We start from the raw sequence: 23,531 nt of genomic DNA, 5'->3' as shown, positions 1-23,531 counted from the left end.
GGTCCCGGGTCGCATCGACACGGGAATCCATTTACGCAGCCACTGACCCGGTATTCAACCCGGGAATAACGCCGATTTATATCCCGGCTTGAATTACCGGGTCAGGCGACTCGGGAATTTGGACTTGGTGCTTTCACATCGCACACTGACCCGTGTCGACCCGGCAAATAAATAAAGATATTTATATATATATATATATATATATATATATATATATATATATATATATATATATATATATATATATATATATATATATATATATATATAATACACACACATACACACTTTATATAGCCGCCATTACTAGGAGGACTTTATAACAATGCACAGAGAGGGGTCATAGCTGCGCCTCAGCCTTTTCCCCTCTTGTTACTGATTGGTCTCTTGTACAGGGGGCCGAGAATACAGGGGTCAGTTCAGTTGGTGGCCGTGAGCCTCTAATTATATTGACTCCTTTAATTACAAGCAAATGGCACATAACGAGATCTTCTACATTGCATATGTCTACATCGCTTCATATTCAGCAATGTTCCCTTTTGAGTTGGCACACTGCCGGCATGACCCTAATTGAATAGACCCCTAAATCCCTAGATTTTCATGTTGCATGACCATATACTGAGAATAAAGCAATGCAATTACACATTGGTTCCGTCAAGAATGTATGTGCTTTTTCTAATACAACAAAAAGTGTTGTTTTGTTTTTTTAAGTGTTTTGTGTTACAAGTAACAGGTTATATTTTCCATTCTATCTCTATATAAAGTGCTGTATCTCTGAAGATGGTTCTGCTGGCTACTCGTGTGTACTATATATTACAGTTGCATTGTGTGGCACCAGGACTATTTGATTTGCCAAAAATGGTAGAGTCATATAATTTTCTGGTCAGATAGTTCTTTGTCCGGTGACCTCTGGCGGCCTGTGTACACTGTCATCCCTGCTCAGTTACCCACCTGTGAGGACAGGTTATCAGTGGATCCTGTGCCTGAGCTGGGTGTGTTCTGCATAACACACTAATAATGGGAAGAGCTACTACGCCATGGAGAGAGAGAGAGAGAAAGCACCATCCAATCAGCTCCTGACTGTCATGTTACAGGCTGTGTTTGAAAATGACAGGAACTGACTGGTACTTTATCTCTGTCCACTTTATCACTCTCCTCTGCTTAGTAAATCTGCTGTTTTTATTGCCATCATCCTGGAATTAAACGTGCTGTTAGTGCAGTACCATCCGCTGGCAGCCCCTATATGTTTCTATAAATTGCATTATTGGCCCTTTGCCCATTCAGTGGGTAAGAAGTGGCCCCTTGGAAAGTGTTTGCCCGGGCCAGCTATTAATGACTAATAGTGTGTTATGGCGGTTAACCCTTGTCCTGTTTTCCACCTCCCTGTGATAGTGCATGGCTGGCATGCTGACTCGGCGTATTCACATAACCTATTACAGAAATGTTTTTGGTTTTCCTCTTTTCTGCGCGCTATTTAAGTTTCCTGCGTTTACCGGGACACTTGTTTTTGTTGCATCCTGCCACAGGGAGAATCACAGTGAGATTGAAAGGAGGAGGAGGAATAAAATGACCGCTTACATCACGGAGCTGTCAGATATGGTGCCCACCTGCAGCGCCCTGGCTCGCAAGCCGGACAAGCTCACCATTCTGCGCATGGCCGTGTCTCATATGAAGTCCTTGCGGGGCACAGGAAACACGTCCACAGATGGCACCTACAAGCCGTCATTCTTGACCGACCAGGTATGTATAAGGAGTTACAGGAGCGGTAAATAAACTGCTTAGAATACTAGATTATTTGGTGGGGCCTGATAACAAATGGCAGCCAATTTTTTTTTTTACAACATCACACTGAAATATTTGAGTGAACCTATTGGTCTGAATCACACGTGTTATCAGCAACACCACTCCAGTGTGAGCTAATTAAATGGATGGTTCCATTAATTACTGAAGGCATTTCGCTTGGAGCGTGGGTGAAGTTTATGCAGTCTCGCAAATGTAATAAAATAATGACTACTCATTTAGATGTTTTAACATGGGAATGTCACATGTTGAGGGGAAATTAAAATTACATTTTCTGAATGTTTATAGCCGATTGTTAAAATATTTGCATTATTCCCTTATGTCAGTGTTACTCCTAAAGATTTGATCATGGTGGTGGGCCACGCCTGGGGAAGTTTATCCAAAAGTGTGGAGCCAGAAATGATCAGTTTTCAAAGCTATACAGAGAAAAAGCGTGACACTGTGGGGCAGATGTATTAACCTGGAGAAGGCATAAGGAAGTGATAAACCAGTGATAAGTGCTAGGTGATAAACGCACCAGCCAATCAGCTCCAATATGTAACAGGAGCTGACTGGCTGGTGCGTTTATCACCTTGCACATATCACTGGTTTATCACTTCCTTATGCCTTCTCCAGGTTAATACATCTGCCTCTGTATCTCTGGGAGTATAACGTAGTGCACCTACAACAGAAGGCATGGCATTACACCCCCCTGGGAAATAACGTAATGCTGCGCACTCTTACGAAAGAGTGTAACGTTGTGCTTTCTATGAGTGAATACCGAACATGAGATCCCAGATTTAGCCATGGGAATAGTAATAGTGGTGACAGATCATTGCAGTTTTTTGTTATTCAATGGGTATAATGGTTCCCAGCAAGTGCCCTAGTGTTGGGACCGTCGTACACATCCTGCATCTGTTGCAAGAAATGGGGGAGCACAAAGGGCAAGGGGATGATTTTCCCTACTCAACATGACCTCCCCCCCATAATAGGACATGATACCTCTGTAATCTGCTTCATTGTCATACAGATACTCTGGGCTGTGTCTTAAGCTGGGTACATACTAGACAATTAATTTGAACGACTGGTCATTTTCCAACGAATCAGAATGACAAATCGTTCACGTCATCCAGTGCGTAAGCTGTGAGTCGTTCGTCGCGTCTTCATGCAGGTCAGTCTGATGATATAGTCGGCGATTTTGTTTGCACTTCGCCTAATGTGCGCCCTGCTGAAGATGCTTTGGAAATTATTCTGAGATACCTCTGCTTCCATTTTACCTGGTGACCAGTAGAGTCCTATATTGGCCAGATTGCCAGTGGTTTAAGAACAATTATTTCATAAGAAGGAGAAATATATATTGGGGGCATTAATAAAATGTAGCTGTATTTATCTACTGCGTAATATCTCGTTATAGCTCTACAGGAGTGTGTCTTTAAAACCACTTTTTACATTTTTATTGAAGTAGAACCTCTTCCCTAGTCCTACCTGTACTCATTGTTGATCCATGACCACTGCGGCTTCTCCAGGAATTACTCTCCAGACCCTTCTAACTGTGGTGAAGGCGCTTCATTACAGGTTACACAGCCCGCGGTGGATTCTCGGGATCCGCACTCACTGGACATTTGTCTTTTGTACAGGAGTTGAAGCACCTGATCTTGGAAGCAGCTGATGGTTTCCTGTTTGTGGTGTCCTGCGAGACGGGAAGGATTGTGTACGTATCTGACTCAGTGACTCCTGTCCTCAACCAGCCGCAGTCCCAATGGTTTGGCAGCACCTTGTACGACCAAGTTCACCCAGACGATGTGGACAAGCTTCGGGAGCAGCTCTCCACCGCTGAGAACGCCATGACGGGTGGGTTGTGGATTTCTCATACTCGTCTGGTCTGCCATATGCTGTTTCCTAGAGTTTATGTAAGATCATCTCCTCCCAACCTGCAGGTCGTATCCTAGATTTGAAAACGGGCACAGTGAAGAAAGAGGGTCAGCAGTCGTCTATGAGAATGTGTATGGGGTCTCGGAGGTCGTTCATCTGTAGAATGAGGTAAAGTCACTTTTTTCTTTGTTAAACTACTGAAAGTCTAAAGGAAGTAGATGCAAACGGTGGTAAGAATCCTATAATTTTTATCCTAAACATCATATGATATGATATACCCTACAGGAGGCTATTCACTGTCCTTTATTCTCTGTGCTCTCTATGGTGAGGTATATGTGATTGGGCTATATTGGAAATTGTTTTTTTGGTAAATTGTTACTTTTTTGTCAGGTGTGGGAACACGGCAGTGGATCCATCTTCCGTGAACAGACTCAGCTACATGAGGAACAGATGCAGGTAACGCAGTACTTGTCAGGCCTCTCTCCCTGTCATGATTCCACCTTCAGCCTCTAGGGCTCTAAACCCGGCCACAGCGGCACAGTGGATATTTAAAGCTTTTTGTGCCTTACCATTCTGTTTCTGTAGGAATGGCCTGGGTCACCCCAAAGATGGAGATCCACAGTTTGTGGTTGTCCACTGCACAGGGTACATCAAAGCATGGCCACCTGCCGGTAAGTCTTACAGCACCATCCAAACCAACGTTCTGTATTTTAGCAATTGAAGTAAAGGAGAACAGTGTCTTCCTCTTATCACATATGGCAGAAACCACAATCCACAGTTGGTAACAAGTGAATAAAAGGTCACTCATTTGGAAAACACTGTAAAACACTGTATGTCCAAATCCTATAGAAACTGTGGTTGGTGTCCACCAACCAGTCACTCACATTTATGAAGCCACTGAGAGCCACCTCATCTATACTCTATCTTTTGTGCTCCATTAGAAACACTCCACCTTCTTCCTTATTACATCTGTAAGTTTTCATCAAACTGATGGGACAGACTCAGTAGAGACTGAAGTTATTTATCTCGGCAATACACAGGCTTTCATATAGATTATCATCCAAATGGGGAATTATTTTCTTGTTCAACTACGAATGCATGCTGAGTAGAGTTGTGCTTGAGTACTCTCCCCAGGATTGTACGGATGTTTGTTAGAGAGTAGAGGACGCTACTTTCAGTTTAGTGTACCTGTCTCCTGTGCAGCCATGGTTTTGTAGGTCGTACAAATACCGGTCTCCTGTGCAGCCATGGTTTTGTAGGTCGTACCAATACCTGTCTCCTGTGCAGCCATGGTATAGTTTTGTAGGTCGTACCAATACCCGCCTCCTGTGCAGCCATGGTCAGCCATGGTTTTGTAGGTCGTACCAATACCCGTCTCCTGTGCAGCCATGGTTTTGTAGGTCGTACCAATACCTGTCTCCTGTGCAGCCATGGTATGGTTCTGTAGGTCGTACCAATACCTGTCTCCTGTGCAGCCATGGTTTTGTAGGTCGTACTAATACCCGTCTCCTGTGCAGCCATGGTTTTGTAGGTCGTACCAATACCTGTCTCCTGTGCAGCCATGGTTTTGTAGGTCGTACCAATACCTGTCTCCCGTGCAGCCATGGTATGGTTTTGTAGGTCGTACCAATACCCGTCTCCTGTGCAGCCATGGTTTTGTAGGTCGTACCAATACCCGTCTCCTGTGCAGCCATGGTTTTGTAGGTCGTACCAATACCCGTCTCCTGTGCAGCCATGGTTTTGTAGGTCGTACCAATACCCGTCTCCTGTGCAGCCATGGTTTTGTAGGTCGTACCAATACGCGTCTCCTGTGCAGCCATGGTTTTGTAGGTCGTACCAATACCCGTCTCCTGTGCAGCCATGGTTTTGTAGGTCTTACCAATACCTGTCTCCTGTTCAGCCATGGTTTTGTAGGTCATACCAATTACCTATGGAGGGCAGCCTATCCATATACCAGGAAGCGGTGACCTCTATGAGACATGGAATGATATCCCGCCCTTACAAAGGACCCTGTCAGATAATGTTATTCAGCCCAGGGTCAGATTCTTGTAGTGAATCTGTCACATCTTATTGAGAGAAGTGCTCTTCTTTCAGGTGTCACGTTGCCAGAAGATGACCAGGATACAGGACAAAGCAGCAAGTTCTGTCTAGTGGCCATTGGTAGATTACAGGTAAGCTGCGAGTGCTTTTAAAAGCCCACTGTGGCGTAGACCGTTCAGCTGATGTGTGTTTGGAGAGTAGGTTTGTAGGCTGTATGGAGATGTGTAGATATGAGCTGCACAATTAATATTGCTTAATCCTATGTAGGAGTAGATATCAGTTCTGGCATACTATATGACATTATTACTTTTCTCCAAGGTGACAAGCTCCCCTAACTGCACCGACCTAAACAGCGCCTGCCAGCCAATTGAATTCATCTCTCGGCACAATGTGAATGGCATGTACACTTTTGTGGACCACCGATGTGCAGCCACGGTTGGCTACCAGCCACAGGTGAGTCGGGGGTGACGTGTGTTGTGGTGGGCCTCTCTGTGATGTGAATGATGTGCTCTCTGCAATATGTTGTGCAGCTGCTGAATTTTTCCCACGCTTAAGTGTCATTCTGCTTATTTAGGATCTCTTAGGAAAGGACGTTGTAGAGTTTGCCCACCCAGAAGACCAGCAGCTTCTGAGAGACAGTTTTCAGCAGGTAAGCTGAACAAACTAAAACTCTAAAGTATACAGATTGTGTCTGATATATGATAGTGTTTCTTTTTCATCCACTAGGGGTCACTGGAGTACTCTTGGGATATGGACGGCTTCCGTAGGAACAAGGCACTGAATAGTTGAATTTAGAACTCTCCTCCCCTCCATATCCCAGAGTACCTCAGTGTTTTTTCTGTGCTCATAGTAGCAACAAGGCTGTGTGGAGCTTATCCACACTACTTTTTGAATATTTTAATTTTTATTTTTACAACATTTTCCACATCCCATCCCCCCTTCCAATAGGCGTGGGTCCGGGATAGTGGAAGCTGCTACAAGCAGCTGTGGCGTGTCGGGCCTCTCTAAAAAGAGCTCCCTCACAACCACGTGCAGACAACCTGCAGGAAAGGCTGGACGGAGCTTACAGAAGAAGCCCCGTCATAGCCCCTCACCACAGGAGTCCAGGTATGTTGGGGATGGGGCGGCAGCGTGCCGCTGTGTGGGGACACTGTGTGTGTGTGCCGAGCCGCCCGCCGCAGCTTCCTGGACACCGCCGCTGTGAGCGCCCGCCGCCAACCGCCGCTATGTGCTCCCTCCCGCTGCTCACAGAGCCGCGCCGGCCGCATTCTCCATACATAGCACGGCTCTGTGCAGCGCGCTCCCCGGCTTCCTCTACCTCAGAACCCCGCATGTAAGCCCCGGCTCCGTGTAATAGACAGCGGTACACGGAGAACGGGGGGGGAAGCATAGACACAAAGGGGGAGAAGTGTGCCCATAGCGGCAGCAGAACGCTGCATGGGTTATTAGATAACAGGATTATTGCTGGTTATATCGGTTTGGGAAGGCTATAATCTGCACTTTGTCTATACTGTAAGCATGGGGGCATTTTAACCATGTTTCCTGTTTTCTTCCTATTGTAATTCCAGAACGGTCCTGTACATCTCTACTCCACCGTAAGGCGCAGGGGTGTTAGTGGGAATTTGGAATCAGATTTCATATAGACTGGCGTGCACTGCACTTGGCCAGATATATATATATATATAGAGAGACACCTTAGTACTTTTTTACTGAGTCGTGCAAGTTGTCTGTCTTTGTATTTTGTGTTGTCTGTCTGCATAATGAGTAAGGCACCAGCAAAAACAAAAAAGCAGTTTCACTGCCATGTCTGTAAGAGTGTGTTACCGGATGGATCTACCACATGTACTGTATGTTTTGTGGATTCAGCTACGAATACAAGTTCGGCTCCGGTTTCAAAGCCGGTTTCATCCCCGGACCCTCCATGGGCTATGCTAGCAGATGTCCTGGCTGGATTGCAATCAGAATTGGCCGCCACTCGACAAGAGCGGGAAGCGGCAAGATCTGAGTCTAGGGTGAGACCGCTAGAACTGCCGGAGGTGTCTCAGCCTTACCAACAGTCCAAGTCCACTTTGGGTAGAAGGGATAAATTTCATTTGTCTTATGATTTACTAGTCTCTGCTATGTTGCGTTCTGACGATTCTATGCCAGACCTCTTTGCGCAAGATGACGGTGAGGAGGGCGAAGTAGACCAGCAGTCAGATAGTGACGATTTTGACAGCCCGGGCATTGATAATCTCATCAGAGCGGTGCGTCAGTCTCTGAGGTTTACAGAAACTGAGGAGCCTCTGACAAATGATGAAGTCGTCTTTACTAAACGACAGAGAACTCCAATGTGTTTTCCTGTTTCGGAATCTCTTAATAAGATGTTACTAGAAACACGAAAGAATCCGGATAAACGGTTTTCTATACCTTGCAGATTTAAGTCTAGTTACACGTTTCCAGAGTCTATGACAGCTACATGGGAGAATCCGCCATTGGTGAATTCGTCTGTGTCTAAACTTACAAAGATTAAAGACCCTTCGGATCGTAAAATAGAAGCTATGCTAAAGTCCATGTATATAGCAGCAGGAGTGTTGCTTAGATCTGGGTTGGTCGGCATTTGGGTAACTAAGGCGCTAATGGTATGGATAACAGAACTCAAGTCTGCCCTACGTGACGATCACCTTATACTTCTCACTGATCAAATCTGGGAAGCTGCTGATTATCTATGTACAGCTTCTACTGACGTCTGTCAGCTCACTTCTCGCCTTTCATCGTCGCTAGTTACAGCACGACGAGCACTCGGGCTGCGTTCTTGGCGAGCGGAGGCGGAGGTCAAAAGAGGTATAGAGGCGTTGCCTTACGGTGGCGAGAAGTTGTTTGGTCCTGAATTGGACAAATGGATTTCTGAGGCCACGGGAGGAAAGTCTGTTTTCTTACCATTGCCTCCAACAGTACCTAGACGGAGAAACTCTGGACCTGCGTTCAAAGCCTTTAGACCTCAGTCCTTTTGCGGGCGTGGCAGAGGAACAGCCACGCCTGGTAGACGAGGTCGAGGACGTGGTTTCCAACAAACCAACACCAGTTGTCAGGACGCTAAGGCCACCGACCAGCCAGTGGCATGACGGGCTCCCGGCCCATCTCGGATCTCCAATTGTGGGAGCACGCCTTCAGACGTTCCAGTTGGCGTGGCTCCAGACGTCCACAGATGGGTGGATCCGCAATTTAGTGTTAAAAGGTTACAAAATAGAGTTCGACTGTCTCCCGCCACTGCGGTTTTTCAAGACAGGATTGCCTCTGTCGGACGACAAGAGGAGGGTTCTGCAAATTGCCATTCAGTCTCTGCTGGATGCAGCAGTTTTGATTCCATTCCCTGTACACCAACAAGGTCAGGGTTATTATTCCAGTCTGTTTGTGGTACCAAAGCCGGATGGCTCGGTCAGGCCAATATTGAACTTTAAAGGGTCTCAATCAGTACGTCACTTACTACAGATTCAAGATGGAATCTCTGCGGTCAGTAATTGCAGGTTTAGAGCCACAGGAATTCATGATTGCACTGGATCTCAAGGATGCGTACTTACACATTCCGATTGGGCCACCTCATCAGGGGTTCTTGCGGTTTGCAATACGGCAGAACCATTACCAGTTTCAGGCTCTACCGTTTGGCCACTCGTCAGCGCCTCGGGTATTCACCAAGGTGATGTCTGTGATGATAGCTCATCTCAGATCCCTGGGAGTGATAATAGTTCCGTACTTGGACGATTTGCTCATCAAAGCTCCGTCTCAACAGATGCTCCTCCAACATGCGTTGCTAACGTACAATGTACTGGTTCAGCACGGTTGGATTGTCAACTTCAAGAAATCACATCTGATTCCGTCTCAACGACTTCAATTCCTAGGTATGATTCTCGATACGGTAAATCAAAAAATTTACCTACCAGAACAGAAAGTACAGGTCATTCGTCATCTGGTACAATTAGTGCTCAAGCCACGCACAGTCTCGGTACATTTGTGCATTCGTCTCTTAGGAACAATGGTGGCGGCTTTCGAAGCGCTTCAGTTCGGGAGATTTCACTCACGTCCTTTTCAACTGGATGTGCTCGCACAGTGGTCGGGCTCGCATCTGCAGATTCACCACAGTGTGAGGTTGTCGCCAAGGGCCAGAGTGTCTCTACTCTGGTGGCTCAAAGTACACAATCTAAACGCAGGGAAACAGTTCGGCGCCTGGAATTGGATAATTCTAACGACGGACGCGAGTTTCAGAGGTTGGGGAGCTGTAGTTCAAAATTGTCATCTCCAGGGTCTCTGGGCGGATCACGAAAGATTGCTGTCTATAAATGTCCTGGAACTCCAGGCAATTTACAATGCGCTACGACAAGCAGTGCACATGCTTCAGTCTCAGACTGTTCAGGTGCAGTCAGACAATGCGACGGCGGTCGCATACATCAACAAACAAGGAGGAACGAGAAGCCGCATGGCAATGCGGGAAGTAGCTCGAATCCTCAATTGGGCCGAGCATCACCAAGTGATATTGTCGCCAGTGTTCATTCCGGGAGTAGACAACTGGGAGGCGGATTATCTCAGCCATCGGGATTTTCATCCAGGAGAATGGGCATTAAATCCAGAAGTGTTTCACATGTTGGTCCAGAGGTGGGGTTAACCTCAAACGGACCTGATGGCATCTCGCCACAATCACCAAACGCCCCAGTATGTGTCCAGAACGCGAGATCCAAAGGCAGTGGCGGTGGATGCTCTCACCATCGCGTGGCCGTACAGCCTCGTGTATCTGTTTCCACCGTTTCCGCTGCTCCCTCTGTTGCTAAAACGGATCAAAAGAGAGTCCGTCACAGTAATACTAGTGGCGCCTCATTGGCCTCGGAGAGCTTGGTTCTCGGATCTCCGCGGACTACTCGCAGACGATCCTTGGCCGCTCCCACTACATACGGACATGTTACAACAGGGTCCGTTCCTTTACCCCGATTTAGCGCGGCTGCGTTTGACGGGGTGGCTGTTGAGACCGCCCTCTTAAGAAGAAAGGGCATTCCAGAATCGGTTATACCAACCATGTTACGAGTTAGGAAGCCGGTTACGGCAGCTCATTATTACAGAATTTGGCGTGTCTATATAGCTTGGTGTGAAGATCGGAAGTTTCCGACATTATCTTTCAAGTTATCCCGTCTTTTGTTATTTCTACAGACGGGGTTAGATGGAGGACTGTGGTTATCTACACTAAAGGTGCAGGTATCTGCGTTGTCAATTTACTTTCAAAGACGATTGGCTCTATTGCCGTCGGTACACACTTTTCTGCAAGGTGTCCTCAGAGTACAGCCTCCATTCATTCCACCTACAGCACCATGGGACTTGAATCTGGTTTTAGATTTCTTACAGTCTTCATATTTTGAACCCTTACAACAAGTGGATATTAAGTTTCTCACTTGGAAAACAATTTTTCTACTAGCCTTAGCTTCGGCAAGGCGTGTTTCAGATTTGGGTGCCTTGTCATGCAAGCCACCGTATTTGGTGTTTCATGATGACAGAGCGGAACTTCGGACGAATCCCACTTTCTTACCAAAGGTAGTGTCATCATTTCACATCAATCAACCAATAGTAGTTCCTGTGTTGACAGGAAATTCTGGAACCTTGGATGTGGTACGCGCATTACGCGTTTATGTATCCCGAACGTCTACAGTTCGGAAGACGGATACGTTGTTTGTTCTCTATGATGCTGCCAAGAAGGGTTGGCCAGCTTCTAAGCAGACTTTATCCAGATGGATTAAACTGACCATTCGTCAGGCTTACCTTCATGCTAGGTTACAGCCGCCAATATCAGTAACAGCTTATTCCACACGTTCTGTGGGAACTTCGTGGGCAGCTGGTCGTGGGGCTTCTACGACGCAGCTTTGCCGTGCGGCTACATGGTCATCAGTGCACACGTTTGTGCGCTTTTATAAGTTTGATACGTTTGCGGCATCAGCATCTAGCTTTGGCCGCCTAGTGTTACAGGTGCCAAACAGCTCTTCCGCCCACGGGGGAAGCTTTGGTACGTCCCAAGAGTACTCCAGTGACCCCTAGTGTATGAAAAAGAAAATAGGATTTTGGTACTTACCAGGTAAATCCTATTCTTTTAATCCATAGGGGGCACTGGACGCCCACCCAGAGCAGTTTTACCTGGTTTGTAGTAAGTTCAGAGGATCTTATGGTAACGCATTCTCACCGACTGGTTCAAAATTTCAAGTTCTAGCGGTTATAGTGCCAACTGTTTAGTTGTCAGTCACGTTATGTGTCAACTTTATTGTTGTCCGTTATGTTATATGTAATTCTCCATTGTCAACCTCTCTATAGCTCCTGTTCGGCTCAGTAAAAAACACTGAGGTACTCTGGGATATGGAGGGGAGGAGAGTTCTAAATTTAAATATTCAGTGCCTTGTTCCTACGGAAGCCGTCCATATCCCAAGAGTACTCCAGTGCCCCCTATGGATTCAAAGAAAAGGATTTACCTGGTAAGTACCAAAATCCTATTATGTGCTCTGCATAGGGGCAGCTTCTCCTGTGCACTCCTGTTAGAGAAGGGAGTCCTATCGATAGATGCGGCTGGGAGCAATTGCAGCATGTGATTACCTGGGCATACAATTCTATGGAAAAATCTTCTGGGAGTGGCACAAAGAATGTTCTCTCATATTATTAGGGACAGGCTGTCTTTCCCCAGTATAAGCCAGGCGAATCACTGAAGGAATCCTCCTGACACTGACCTGGCCAAGCTCCAACCACCTGGCCAACCTCTCCTGTGGGCATCGTACAGGACAAGCCGCTCATCCATCCTGCACGGCTATCAGCTCCTCTGGGCATAATCCTCAATGTCCCTAAACTGTAGTGAGAAGAAAGAGAGCCCTATTTCCCTGAAGACTTTTCATGGTGTGAGGCTGGAGTTGCAGTACTTTTGATTAGATTGAACTTGGAGACCACATTGGGCTGAAAAGATCGGTATTAAAAACAGGTTATAAAGACCTGACATGGTGTCTCCCAGAAACGCCAGCAGGGTGAGCCACGGGCAGCGGAATTTCTCACTGAGCAGGCCCGTCCGTGCCAAAGGGAGGATCCCCCCTGCACCCTCCTCCTCTGTTCCGACCCTCTCTGCCCTGGAGGCGGGCTGCAGGGATTGCGGACTTGCAGCATCCCCCTGTCCTGCCCGGATGGGAGGGGTGGAGGGTGCGCGGTGTTTTGCTGCTTGCCTCCTATGATGGGTTTTTGGCCCCTGGTAGCACATAGTATATCAGTTGAGTGATGTGTCAATGAGGACAAGGCTGCATGTGACAGGGGCAGTGACATGATGTGAGGAGAGGAATGGAGGCAGCAGGAAGCCACAGACTGAGAGTTATATAGTGGAAGGAGCAGAGTCCCCAGCAGCACAGAGTATATCAGGAGATGAGTGATGTGTCAGTGAGGACAGGGCTGCATGTGACAGGGGCAGTGACATGATGTGAGGAGGAGAATGGAGGCAGCAGGAAGCCACAGACTGAGAGTTATATAGTGGAAGGAGCAGAGTCCCCAGCAGCACAGAGTATATCAGGAGATGAGTGATGTGTCAGTGAGGACAGGGCTGCATGTGACATGATGTGAGGAGGGGAATGGATGCAGTAGGAAGCCACAGACTGAGAGCTGGTGGAATAAAGCAGTGCTGGGCACTGATGTGAGGCTCCTGTCCTACTTGGTGCAGAAAGATGATGCTCCCACCTCTCTATGATATAAAATACACACATCTGCCTTGTTACCTGACGGCCTATTACTGGTTTAAAAAAAAATGCATCTCTGTATCTGTAGTTCTACTAGTACGACTGTCTGTGTAGGGTTTGTACTCCATGTGTGAGGCTGAGCTTCCTCCGGGTGCTCTGGATTCCTCCTAAAATTAAAATAAAAACAGATTGATGGGCTAATTGGTTTCTGACAAAATAAATAAAATAGACTCTGTGAAGTTGAGTATGTATGGTGGTGTCAGTGATTCCGTATTCTCTGGCCTGCTCTGTGCTATATGATAAATTCAGTGACTGTTCTGCTATTATAGGGTAATTGTGTATTGCACTGGACTATGGTAGTAGTGTAGAGGAAACCTCTTGTTCATGGTATGGTTCTCCCCTGCAGGTGGTGAAATTAAAAGGCCAGGTGTTGTCTGTCATGTTCCGCTTCCGATCCAAAAGCCGCGAGTGGCTGCTGATAAGAACCAGCTCCTTCACCTTCCAGAACCCGTACTCTGACGAGATAGAGTATATCATCTGCACTAACACCAATGTAAAGTACGTAGCGCTGCACTGCCGGTTCCACGCTGTGTTTGTGACTTAGTGTTACCCTTGTCATAAATCAGAGGAAACTCGTACATGAGAGGTCTACACAGGACCCTTATGCTATGTAACTATATATATATATTAATAAAAAATCTAGATCTTTCATTATCTATATAAAAAAACACAGATAAGGCGACAGATCACTCGCACCCCTTCTGTACCATGAAACAGGATATGATTGGCAGAGCTTGCCACAGAGCTCTCTCATTGCCTTGTTATTCAGCCAATGGGCCTGAGCCATAGGTGGATGCGGTGGTGATGTCCGATACAAGTAGGCAGTGTTTTCAGTCTGCACATGCGTCCAAGTCTGTTACCGGTGTAAGACACAGATTGAGATTGCATGCAGAGAGAGAGAGAGATTTTCAGCGGATGTTCCTGGCAGGTAACGGGGTGGTTAGCCAGGTTCGGGCACGTGGCAGTCAAGTACCACGCGTAAACGCAGTTGCACTGACATAGGAGGCCGTGTTCAGACAACGAAATTGGGCTGGTGCGGACTTTGATGCTGCGACCAACCGTGTGTCATAATACATGCTGCAACCGAATAGCGCCGCCTCAGTAGACTGCATTTGCATGCAGACGCAACTGCGGAAAAAGATGCGACTGTACCCCTATTTGAGTCAGATCCAAAGTCACATATTGTCAGCACGGTTCTATTAGGTTCTTGGGCTCTGACATGAAATTATATCACCAGATCAAGGCAGGACCAATAGTGACCACTGTGGCCACTCTGCTAATCAGGTCTTGTTTTGTAGCGCCACAATCACATCAGGGACCTCCGTATCCATTCAGTACAGAAGAATGAGGTCCAAGTGGAGAGGCCACAGTGCAGTACAGAGGATTCCAGAATAGTTTATAGCACCACTAATGCTTTTAACCACGGATGCTGCTAAATACTTTTGTATGACCTGTGTCCACTCCAGATACTCTCATTTATATCTTATCCCTACTGTAGGAATACAAACCAGGAATCACGGCCAGCCCTGACCAACTCTATGCAGAGGCCGCCTCTCTGCCCGAGTATTAATCACCCTCTGGAAATGGGTCCGGGCCAGCTGACTGCCAGGTGAGCATGTAGCTCCTCATAAGATAATGGAGCTTTCATTAGAAGCTGTCTGTGTTACCAGGAGATAGGCGAGGGGCAGTGCTGGAATGAGTTATCAGCCTGGAAACTACCTACCCCAAGTGTAACCGGTGTCCTTCTTCAATTGGCGAACCATAAATAAGGCATTTTAACGTCAGAATGAAAGGGCAAATCTTGATAAATGTGCGTTTAACTCATAAACATGTAAATAGCAAAACCTTCCTCTATCTCCATGATTTATACTCACCGCTCTTTCCTGCATGAGACAGATTAAATATATTTTATTGATCAGATCACTGGCCAGTCCTTTAATGAAAACGCGTGTTCAGTGTTAGGAGTTACAAAGCAAGGAGTCTATTTTATTCCTTGAATTTATTTTGTGAATGTATCAAAAGGGAGTATCCCAAAAAATCTATTATTTCTCAGTCAGCCACTAGGGGACACTGGAACATGCAGACACTGGGGTATAGACTGGTGGCTATATGGAACCTGGCACTTAAAATTTAAATGTACATAAATTAAAACTAAGCAGTGGAAAATGGCGTAGCCTTTTGGGCTGGGGAATTGGCATGCGTCTAAGGCAACGGTTGGGCTCAGTCAGCTATAAGTGGCTGTCTGCTGCCACCTTGTGTTCAAGTGCATCAGTGTCAAGACAAATGTCCATCACTAGATCATAGGTATAGGCTCCATTCCTCCCTGTCTCTCCGGTGCACTGAGCTGACCTCTGCTCTGCACTAATATCAGTATCATCGCACTGCTGTGAAATCCGCTTGTTTCTAGTATTATTCCACCTTCCATGTAGTTACTATGTAATAACGCTGTATCCTCTCTGCAGGCAGCAGCCCCCTCCACAAGCGGAACTCGATGTTCTACCCAACAGAGACAATCTCGGAACATACAACCACACGCAGGTGAGTCACCCTCCATAAGAACAGCCAGCATATAGTAACTGGTCTGTGTCATATCCTATTTGGCTATGCTGGGTAACTTCAAATCATGTTTGATTAATGACAAATACACTCCTGTATGGTGAGATTTTGTCAACACACATCCCGTGGGCAGGTTCCAGTACAGCCGGTGGCTGCCGCAGTTCCTGACCACAGCAAATCCCGGGAGAAATCAGACACCCTCTATGGACAGGAGAGAGACCCCAGGTTTGCCGAAATCTATAGCAGCCTTAATTCAGGTGGGTATACGTTAGAGAGCGATGTCTTGACTTTGATGCTCCGTTTCAGTAGCCAGGTATTTCACCTTTGTAAAGAAGATGAAGCTAGGCTGTCATAAGAGGAATAGCCGGGATGTAGTCAGGTGACCAGCGGCCGGGAGCCGCAGGGTGCATACACTCTGTAATAGACCCATAATGAACCATTGTACCCTGACTTGGAGAGTACGGTCATCTGACCTGGATGTGGAGCTTTTGTATGAATTGGTGCAAATGTAAAAGGTGCTGTAGCAACCTGTCAGATATGGTAATTGTTCCAGTGTATTTTAGAAAGGTTCAGCAACCCTGTCTGTGTGTCCTCTGGGCGGCACCACATTTTAGCTATGCTCCGCTTTTCAAATCTTTCCCCCACCTTCTTTTTTATTTTATTTTTATTGCGAGTCGCTCGGTGCGTTCTGCACGGTTCCCGAGCCTAAACCGTGAGAACTATTTTGCACAGCGAGTGTTATACAGAAGCATCTTTGCCGCTTTTTGTGACACCTGAATTGCCCACCACAGCTACTGTATATTTAATTAGAAGATAGAAAAGAAAGCTTAGCGCAGCCTCACCGCTGTTCATTCGTGTACAGTTTTTATTCTGGGTATCGTATCTGTGATAAAACAGAAGCCTAGCAGCCATTCTGCTGAAGTATCACCTTATGTGGCGTGTGAATGGCAGAGACCTGTTTTCCCTGACCTCAGATATGTTCCTCTCCTATCAGACCAGAACAAAGCACTTAATCCTAGCGGAGTCCCAGGCAACCAGCAACTCTTCCCACAAGCCAGCACTTTCACCCCAGCCCCCCGCCCAGTGGACGGTTTCAGGTAAGAAATGTTATCAGTCTCCTGAGACTTTTTGGGACATAGTTATAGATCTAGGATGCTGAAAATATAATCTATGTGACTGTACGGAATTATCGGAATCTTAATTTGTGGTGGTATTGTGATTATAAGATTTACAGCACGGAAGCAAACGTCTAAATAGCCAAACATTTTGAAGACGCAAAGCGGTCTGATTTGTCTAGGGTACAGTTGTTGGATGTACGGTAGCTGTTACTTGGTTTTCTGATGTAGAACCTTTTATGTGCACCAGGGGGCAGTGTGAAAGTGTAGCTTATCTTGTTACTGTTCCAGGAGTGGTGGCATGGTGTCTCCAGCCAACATTATCCAGCAGCCTGTGTCTGCGGGGCAGATCCTGGCGCAGATCTCTCGGCATACCAGCCCCACACAAGTCTCCGGCACCAACTGGAGCTCTGGCACACGGCCGTCCTTCACAGCACAGGTATGTAAGGCTGTTCTATCTGTGTGTATAGTGTATAGATTTATTGTCCGTGTGCAATTTGATGATCTTAGAAGTTATTTTAGATACAGCAGTAAATTTGGAGTTTGTTTCTTCTATATACAATTAAAGACATACGGGTGATTATAACGTTCTAGCGCTACACATACTTTATAATATGGAGTCCAGTTGCCATAGGTGGTGCCCAGGCGGATTGCTGAGGGTGTGTTCCCCGCCTCCTATTTTTTTCAGGCAGCAAAGACCCAGTCTCCTCCGTTCGGAATGGGCAACTTCCAGACAACACCCACCAACTTCAGCCCACTGTCCTCCCAGAGTTCAACCTCTTCTCCAGCTGGAAGCACTTACCCCAGCCTGGCCAGCCGGACCAACAGCTTTGGTAATAAAGGGCTCGTGATTCCGCCAGATTATACAGGCTTGCTTTAGTCCATTTTGATCGTTTGCTGTGCGAGTTTATAAGTTGAGTTACAATAATTCCAGTGGGGGAGGCGGATGTTACATCACACGTTTAGAAATCTTTGTTCGCTAGAATTAGTGGACAGATAAGTGATGACATCTTCTGCCTTTAAATGAGAGTTGGGGGAATGTATGTATATACTGCTGGACCCTTCTGTCATTTGCCCACTCTGTACAGAGATATAAAGTAGGTAGGACACGAGCAGCGTTTTCCGGTATTGATATTCCTGGGCATGTCTTTGCAGCCGCTGATGTAGGACAGCCGCGTGTACCCTTCCAGACACGGGCAGCGGAGGCGGTGTGGCCGCAGTGGCAGAATCAGCATCACAGCCAGAGCACTGCAGACACGCATGTCCAGCCGCAAGCCAGCCAATCAGAGGTCTTCCCAGTAAGTCTGATACTGCTTAGTAGTTAAGCAACGTGAATACTGCAATTAACTATGATTGTGTCCTTTCACACTAGTAATGCATGAAAGAAGGATTGTCCTATTTGTAAAACATGGGAAAATGACTCCCCTTTCTACTGAATTTGGGATAAGAAGTGTTTCTGAAGTATCAGCCGAGAATGCTGTAAAGTAAATCGAATTCTGGATTACAGTATTTTTGGTGGATCTTCTAAACTGGCCAATCCAGATTGTCATATACCGGTCCAGGTGACTTACCTGGTCCAACTTTTCCCGATGGCTTCAGCTGTGTCTTCCCACCCCTAATGCTTAGCCCTCCCCGCCCAAAGCCTACGCCTAACCCTCCCCTCCCACAGCCTAAGCCTAACCTCCCCTCCCACAGCCTAACCTTAACCTCCCCTCCCACAGCTTAATCCTAACCTCCCTTCCCACAGCCCAACCTTAACCTTTCCTCCCACAGCCTAACCTTCCCTCACACAGCCTAACCCTAACCTTCCCTCCACAGCCTAACCTTCCCTCCCACAGCCTAACCCTAACCTTCCCTCCCACAGCCTAACCCTAATCTTCCCTCCCACAGCCTAACCCTAATCTTCCCTCCCACAGCCTAACCCTAATCTTCCCTCCCACAGCCTAATCCTAACCTCCCCTCCCACAGCCTAATCCTAACCTCCCCTCCCACATCCTAACCCTCCCTCCCACAGCCTAACCCTAACCTTCCCTCCCACAGCCTAACCCTAACCTTCCCTCCCACAGCCTAACCCTAATCTTCCCTCCCACAGCCTAACCCTAATCTTCCCTCCCACAGTCTAACCCTAACCTTCCCTCCCACAGCCTAATCCTAACCTCCCCTCCCACAGCCTAATCCTAACCTCCCCTCCCACAGCCTAATCCTAACCTCCCCTCCCACATCCTAACCCTCCCTCCCACAGCCTAACCCTAACCTTCCCTCCCACAGCCTAACCCTAACCTTCCCTCCCACAGCCTAACCCTAACCTTCCCTCCCACAGCCTAACCCTAATCTTCCCTCCCACAGCCTGACCCTAATCTTCCCTCCCACAGTCTAACCCTAACCTTCCCTCCCACAGCCTAATCCTAACCTCCCCTCCCACAGCCTAATCCTAACCTCCCCTCCCACAGCCTAATCCTAACCTCCCCTCCCACATCCTAACCCTCCCTCCCACAGCCTAACCCTAACCTTCCCTCCCACAGCCTAACCCTAACCTTCCCTCCCACAGCCTAACCCTAACCTTCCCTCCCACAGCCTAACCCTAACCTTCCCTCCCACAGCCTAACCCTAACCTTCCCTCCCACAGCCTAACCCTAACCTTCCCTCCCACAGCCTAACCTTGCCTCCCACAGCCTAACCCTAACCTTCCCTCCCACAGCCTAACCCTAACCTTCCCTCCCACAGCCTAACCTTCCCTCCCACAGCCTAACCTTCCCTCCCACAGCCTAACCCTAACCTTCCCTCCCACAGCCTAACCCTAACCTTCCCTCCCACAGCCTAACCCTAACCTCCCCTACCACAGCCTAACCTTGCCTCCCACAGCCTAACCCTAACCTTCCCTCCCACAGCCTAACCCTAACCTTCCCTCCCACAGCCTAACATTCCCTCCCACAGCCTAACCTTAACCTTTCCTCCCACAGCCTAACCTTCCCTCCCACAACCAAACCCTCCCTCCCAGAGCCTAACCCTAACCTTCCCTCCCACAACCAAACCCTCCCTCCCACAGCCTAACCCTAACCTTCCCTCCCACAGCGTAACCCTAACCTTCCCTCCCACAGCCTAACCCTAACCTTCCCTCCACAGCCTAACTCTAGCCTCCCACACCACAGCCTAACCCTAACCTTCCCTCCACAGCCTAACTCTAGCCTCCCACACCACAGCCTAACCCTAACCTTCCCTCCACAGCCTAACTCTAGCCTCCCACACCACAGCCTAACCCTAACCTTCCCTCCACAGCCTAACTCTAGCCTCCCACACCACAGCCTAACCCTAACCTCCCCTCCCACAGCCTAACCTTAACCGTCCCCTCCCACAGCCTAAGCCTAACCGTCCCCTCCCACAGCCTAAGCCTAACCGTCCCCTCCCACAGCCTAAGCCTAACCGTCCCCTCCCACAGCCTAAGCCTAACCGTCCCCTCCCACAGCCTAAGCCTAATCGTCCCCTCCCACAGACTAAAGGTCCATACATACGGAGTGATATAGCTGAGAGATTTTGACTATATAGTCAAAATCGCTCAGAAAGTTAGTGCGTATCACCCTGTGTGTACACAGCCAGCGATAGCGATGCGCGTCCCCGCCAGGTCGCTATCGCTGCTAAAAATAGACTGTGCAGGCAAGTCAATTTTGGCTAGGCCACTGGAAAAGAAAAAGCGTCCCATTGCTTGAATGAGTTAGCCAAAATCGCCCATAGCCAAAATCGCTGGAAAAGTTAGTCAAAATCTCCTACAGCCAGTTCAAGGGGAAACGCTCAGTCAAAATCTCTCATAGTTAAAATCTCTCCGTCTGTATGCACCTTAACCCTAACCGTCCCTTCCACAGCCTAACCCTAACCTTTTTGCAGATGCCGACATGTTCAGTGTTGACATTTCAACAATATTTACACCATTATTGTTGACATTGTGACCGCATCCCATCAACTAATGCTGCTGAAAGAAAGCAGAACCACATTTCTTTGTGATGTTTGTAAATAGATGAGAGAAAAAGTTGTTTTTAGTTCACTTTATTAAAATTATATATATATATATATATATATATATATATATAAAATATACTATTTGCCCATTTTGGTTGAATGCTATTTGACGTGGAAAGCTGGGTACACACTACACCCGCTGTATTTTAGCATGGGTAATTGAATCTCCCCCATAGTCTGTGTTGTTACTGCATAAAGAAGAATCTGTGATAGGGTTTTGGCATGTCACATACATGAACAGGACAAAGGGGGTAATTCAGATCTGATCGAAGCAGCAAATTTCTTAGCAGTTGGGTAAAACCATGTGCACTGCAGGTGGGACAGATGTAACATGTGCAGAGAGAGTTAGATTTGGGTGGGTTATATTGTTTCTGTGCAGGGTAAATACTGGCTGCTTTATTTTTACACTGCAATTTAGATTTCAGTTTGGACACACCCCAGCCACATCTAACTCTCTCTGCACATGTTACATCTGCCCCACCTGCAGTGCACATGGTTTTGACCAACTGATAACAAATTTGCTGCTGAATTACCCCCAAAGTGCGCTCAGACCTGGGGCCGGAACCAAGTTGGCCGGAGGTGTGGAATGCCAGCCGGACTTGGACTTTTTTTTTTTTTAAAGCAGCAATCATTTACAATGCACAACCACGCCTTCTAAGTGATTGCCGCTTTAAAAGAACATCCGACTTCGTCCGGCATACCGCACCTCCGGCCAGCTCGGGGGGCATTCCGTCCGGCCTCAGGAGTGAGAACCTTCAGCGTTGAAGTTTGGATTGTGAAATGTCTGTGTGTTGGATGACTGTAATTACAGGCAATTCCTCCTCCCCTTATTTGTGATCATACATGGTATTGCCTCCATTTAGGACATGCTGTCCATGCTGGGAGACCAGACGTCCAGTTACAACAGCGAAGAGTTTTCCGAGCTCGGTATGTTCCAGTCTTTTGCCGAGTAAAAATGGGGCAGGACAAATGGAATTCTGAAGCCTACAAATGAGCATTAATCCGGCTCACTCGCTCTTACCCTAAGGATACGAGATGGGGCAGTGGAAGTAATGAGAAGGACATTGAGGCCCGACAACGGGAGGAAATCCTTACAGGGACACCACAGAACTGCCTTCTTTGTGAATAAGGAGAGATGGGACACACCTCACCAGCTTTAAACCCCACATTGTGCCACAGATTTTTTATTTTTTTCACTTCTTTTCTAGGAATCTGAGACGGGAAGACAAAAAGCACACGTGAATTATGACGTCACCCACCAAAAAATAAAAAAATTCACAGTTTTTTATTTTTTATATTAACTATCAAATGACCCTAAAAGGTATAATTTTAGGCTCTATCAGGGATAACTTTGTGCGTAAGATAATCACAAATCTAGTGGGTGCCTTTTATAATGTCAGGGCAGGAAATTGTCGCCTCGAGGGAAGACGTTTGCGTTCTCCCCGCTGAAGACTTGGCGATATGTGTACAGCCATCAGGGGCGGTCTATCTAATCGTGCTTGGGTTATTACTATACACAGGCGGGACGCCTAAGGTGTCCATTATATTCTGCTTATTACTTTATTAATTTAATGCTTTTGCCTTAAAACAAGTGAATATTTAATTGTTGTTCTTTTTTGTACCTAATTATTCATCTTGCAAAGAAAATATTTGTATCAAAGATTTCTTGACAATCCACAGGATTCCCGAGACCCGTAGGGAACAGGAAAAGGATCGGTGAAGAGAGCTGTTACGCCATCGCACATGTAGCCATACAGGCTGTATAACGCCGCCGTAATACAGATAGTGTTCAGTGTTCTTCTTTGACGAGATACGGGTCTTTACCCTTTAGAGGTTATTTAAAATCCTTTTGACTCCACGTTTAGGAACAATCAAGATGGCTGTCTTGTTTATACAGATCTCAAAATGGCCTCCTTTTAAGCACTTCATAGGAATGAGCACCCCACGATGTTTTACGTTTTATTAAATGGATATTACTTGGTCATGATTTAGTCAGGTTATGATGATACAACAAGCAGCGTCTGCTTAATCAGAGATAAAATGGCATTTACTATTGTATGAATTGGAAAAACATAGATGGATTGTAAGTGTAGTTTTAAAGCTACAGAACAGTTGTGCTTTGATCACAGGTATCACCTGTACACCGATCGGATAACGAGACATCTAGCCTTTTATTATTTGTGAAATTTACCTTGTTAATCCGGTGCCGTTGGCAGGATTAATGCAGATTTTATATCTTGTATTATGTTACACACGTTTCTTATTCTCCAGGACAAACCGCTTTATTCCTATCTCTCCCTTTCCGTTTACTTCAAAACATTTTATTGTGCAAAGTGTTTTATGTGTATACTATATGAAATAATATAATTTTATGAGAATTTTTACTTGA

General features: G+C 46.8%; 1 protein-coding gene across 4 annotated transcripts in view; it reads left to right on the top strand.

Moving 5' to 3' along the window:
- Positions 1–23,531, top strand: part of ARNT (aryl hydrocarbon receptor nuclear translocator) — a 101,243-nt gene extending 77,712 nt beyond the window's left edge. For all 4 annotated transcript variants that reach the window (XM_063947050.1, XM_063947051.1, XM_063947052.1 and 1 more), the window contains 17 exons: positions 1,527–1,740; positions 3,417–3,630; positions 3,717–3,819; positions 4,042–4,107; positions 4,237–4,322; positions 5,746–5,822; positions 6,010–6,144; positions 6,266–6,340; positions 13,807–13,958; positions 14,959–15,069; positions 15,923–15,998; positions 16,150–16,273; positions 17,011–17,113; positions 17,423–17,570; positions 17,820–17,964; positions 18,287–18,429; positions 22,006–23,531. In XM_063947050.1, the coding sequence (XP_063803120.1) occupies positions 1,527–1,740; positions 3,417–3,630; positions 3,717–3,819; positions 4,042–4,107; positions 4,237–4,322; positions 5,746–5,822; positions 6,010–6,144; positions 6,266–6,340; positions 13,807–13,958; positions 14,959–15,069; positions 15,923–15,998; positions 16,150–16,273; positions 17,011–17,113; positions 17,423–17,570; positions 17,820–17,964; positions 18,287–18,429; positions 22,006–22,095 (2,062 nt within the window). In that variant the 3' untranslated portion in view covers positions 22,096–23,531. The remainder of the gene's footprint in view (positions 1–1,526; positions 1,741–3,416; positions 3,631–3,716; positions 3,820–4,041; positions 4,108–4,236; positions 4,323–5,745; positions 5,823–6,009; positions 6,145–6,265; positions 6,341–13,806; positions 13,959–14,958; positions 15,070–15,922; positions 15,999–16,149; positions 16,274–17,010; positions 17,114–17,422; positions 17,571–17,819; positions 17,965–18,286; positions 18,430–22,005) is intronic.

This window comes from Pseudophryne corroboree, chromosome 12 (assembly GCF_028390025.1).
Source record: "Pseudophryne corroboree isolate aPseCor3 chromosome 12, aPseCor3.hap2, whole genome shotgun sequence".
NCBI classification, from domain to species: domain Eukaryota; kingdom Metazoa; phylum Chordata; class Amphibia; order Anura; family Myobatrachidae; genus Pseudophryne; species Pseudophryne corroboree.
Note: the sequence above shows the minus strand (reverse complement) of the source record. Positions and strands in the feature narration are given on the sequence as shown.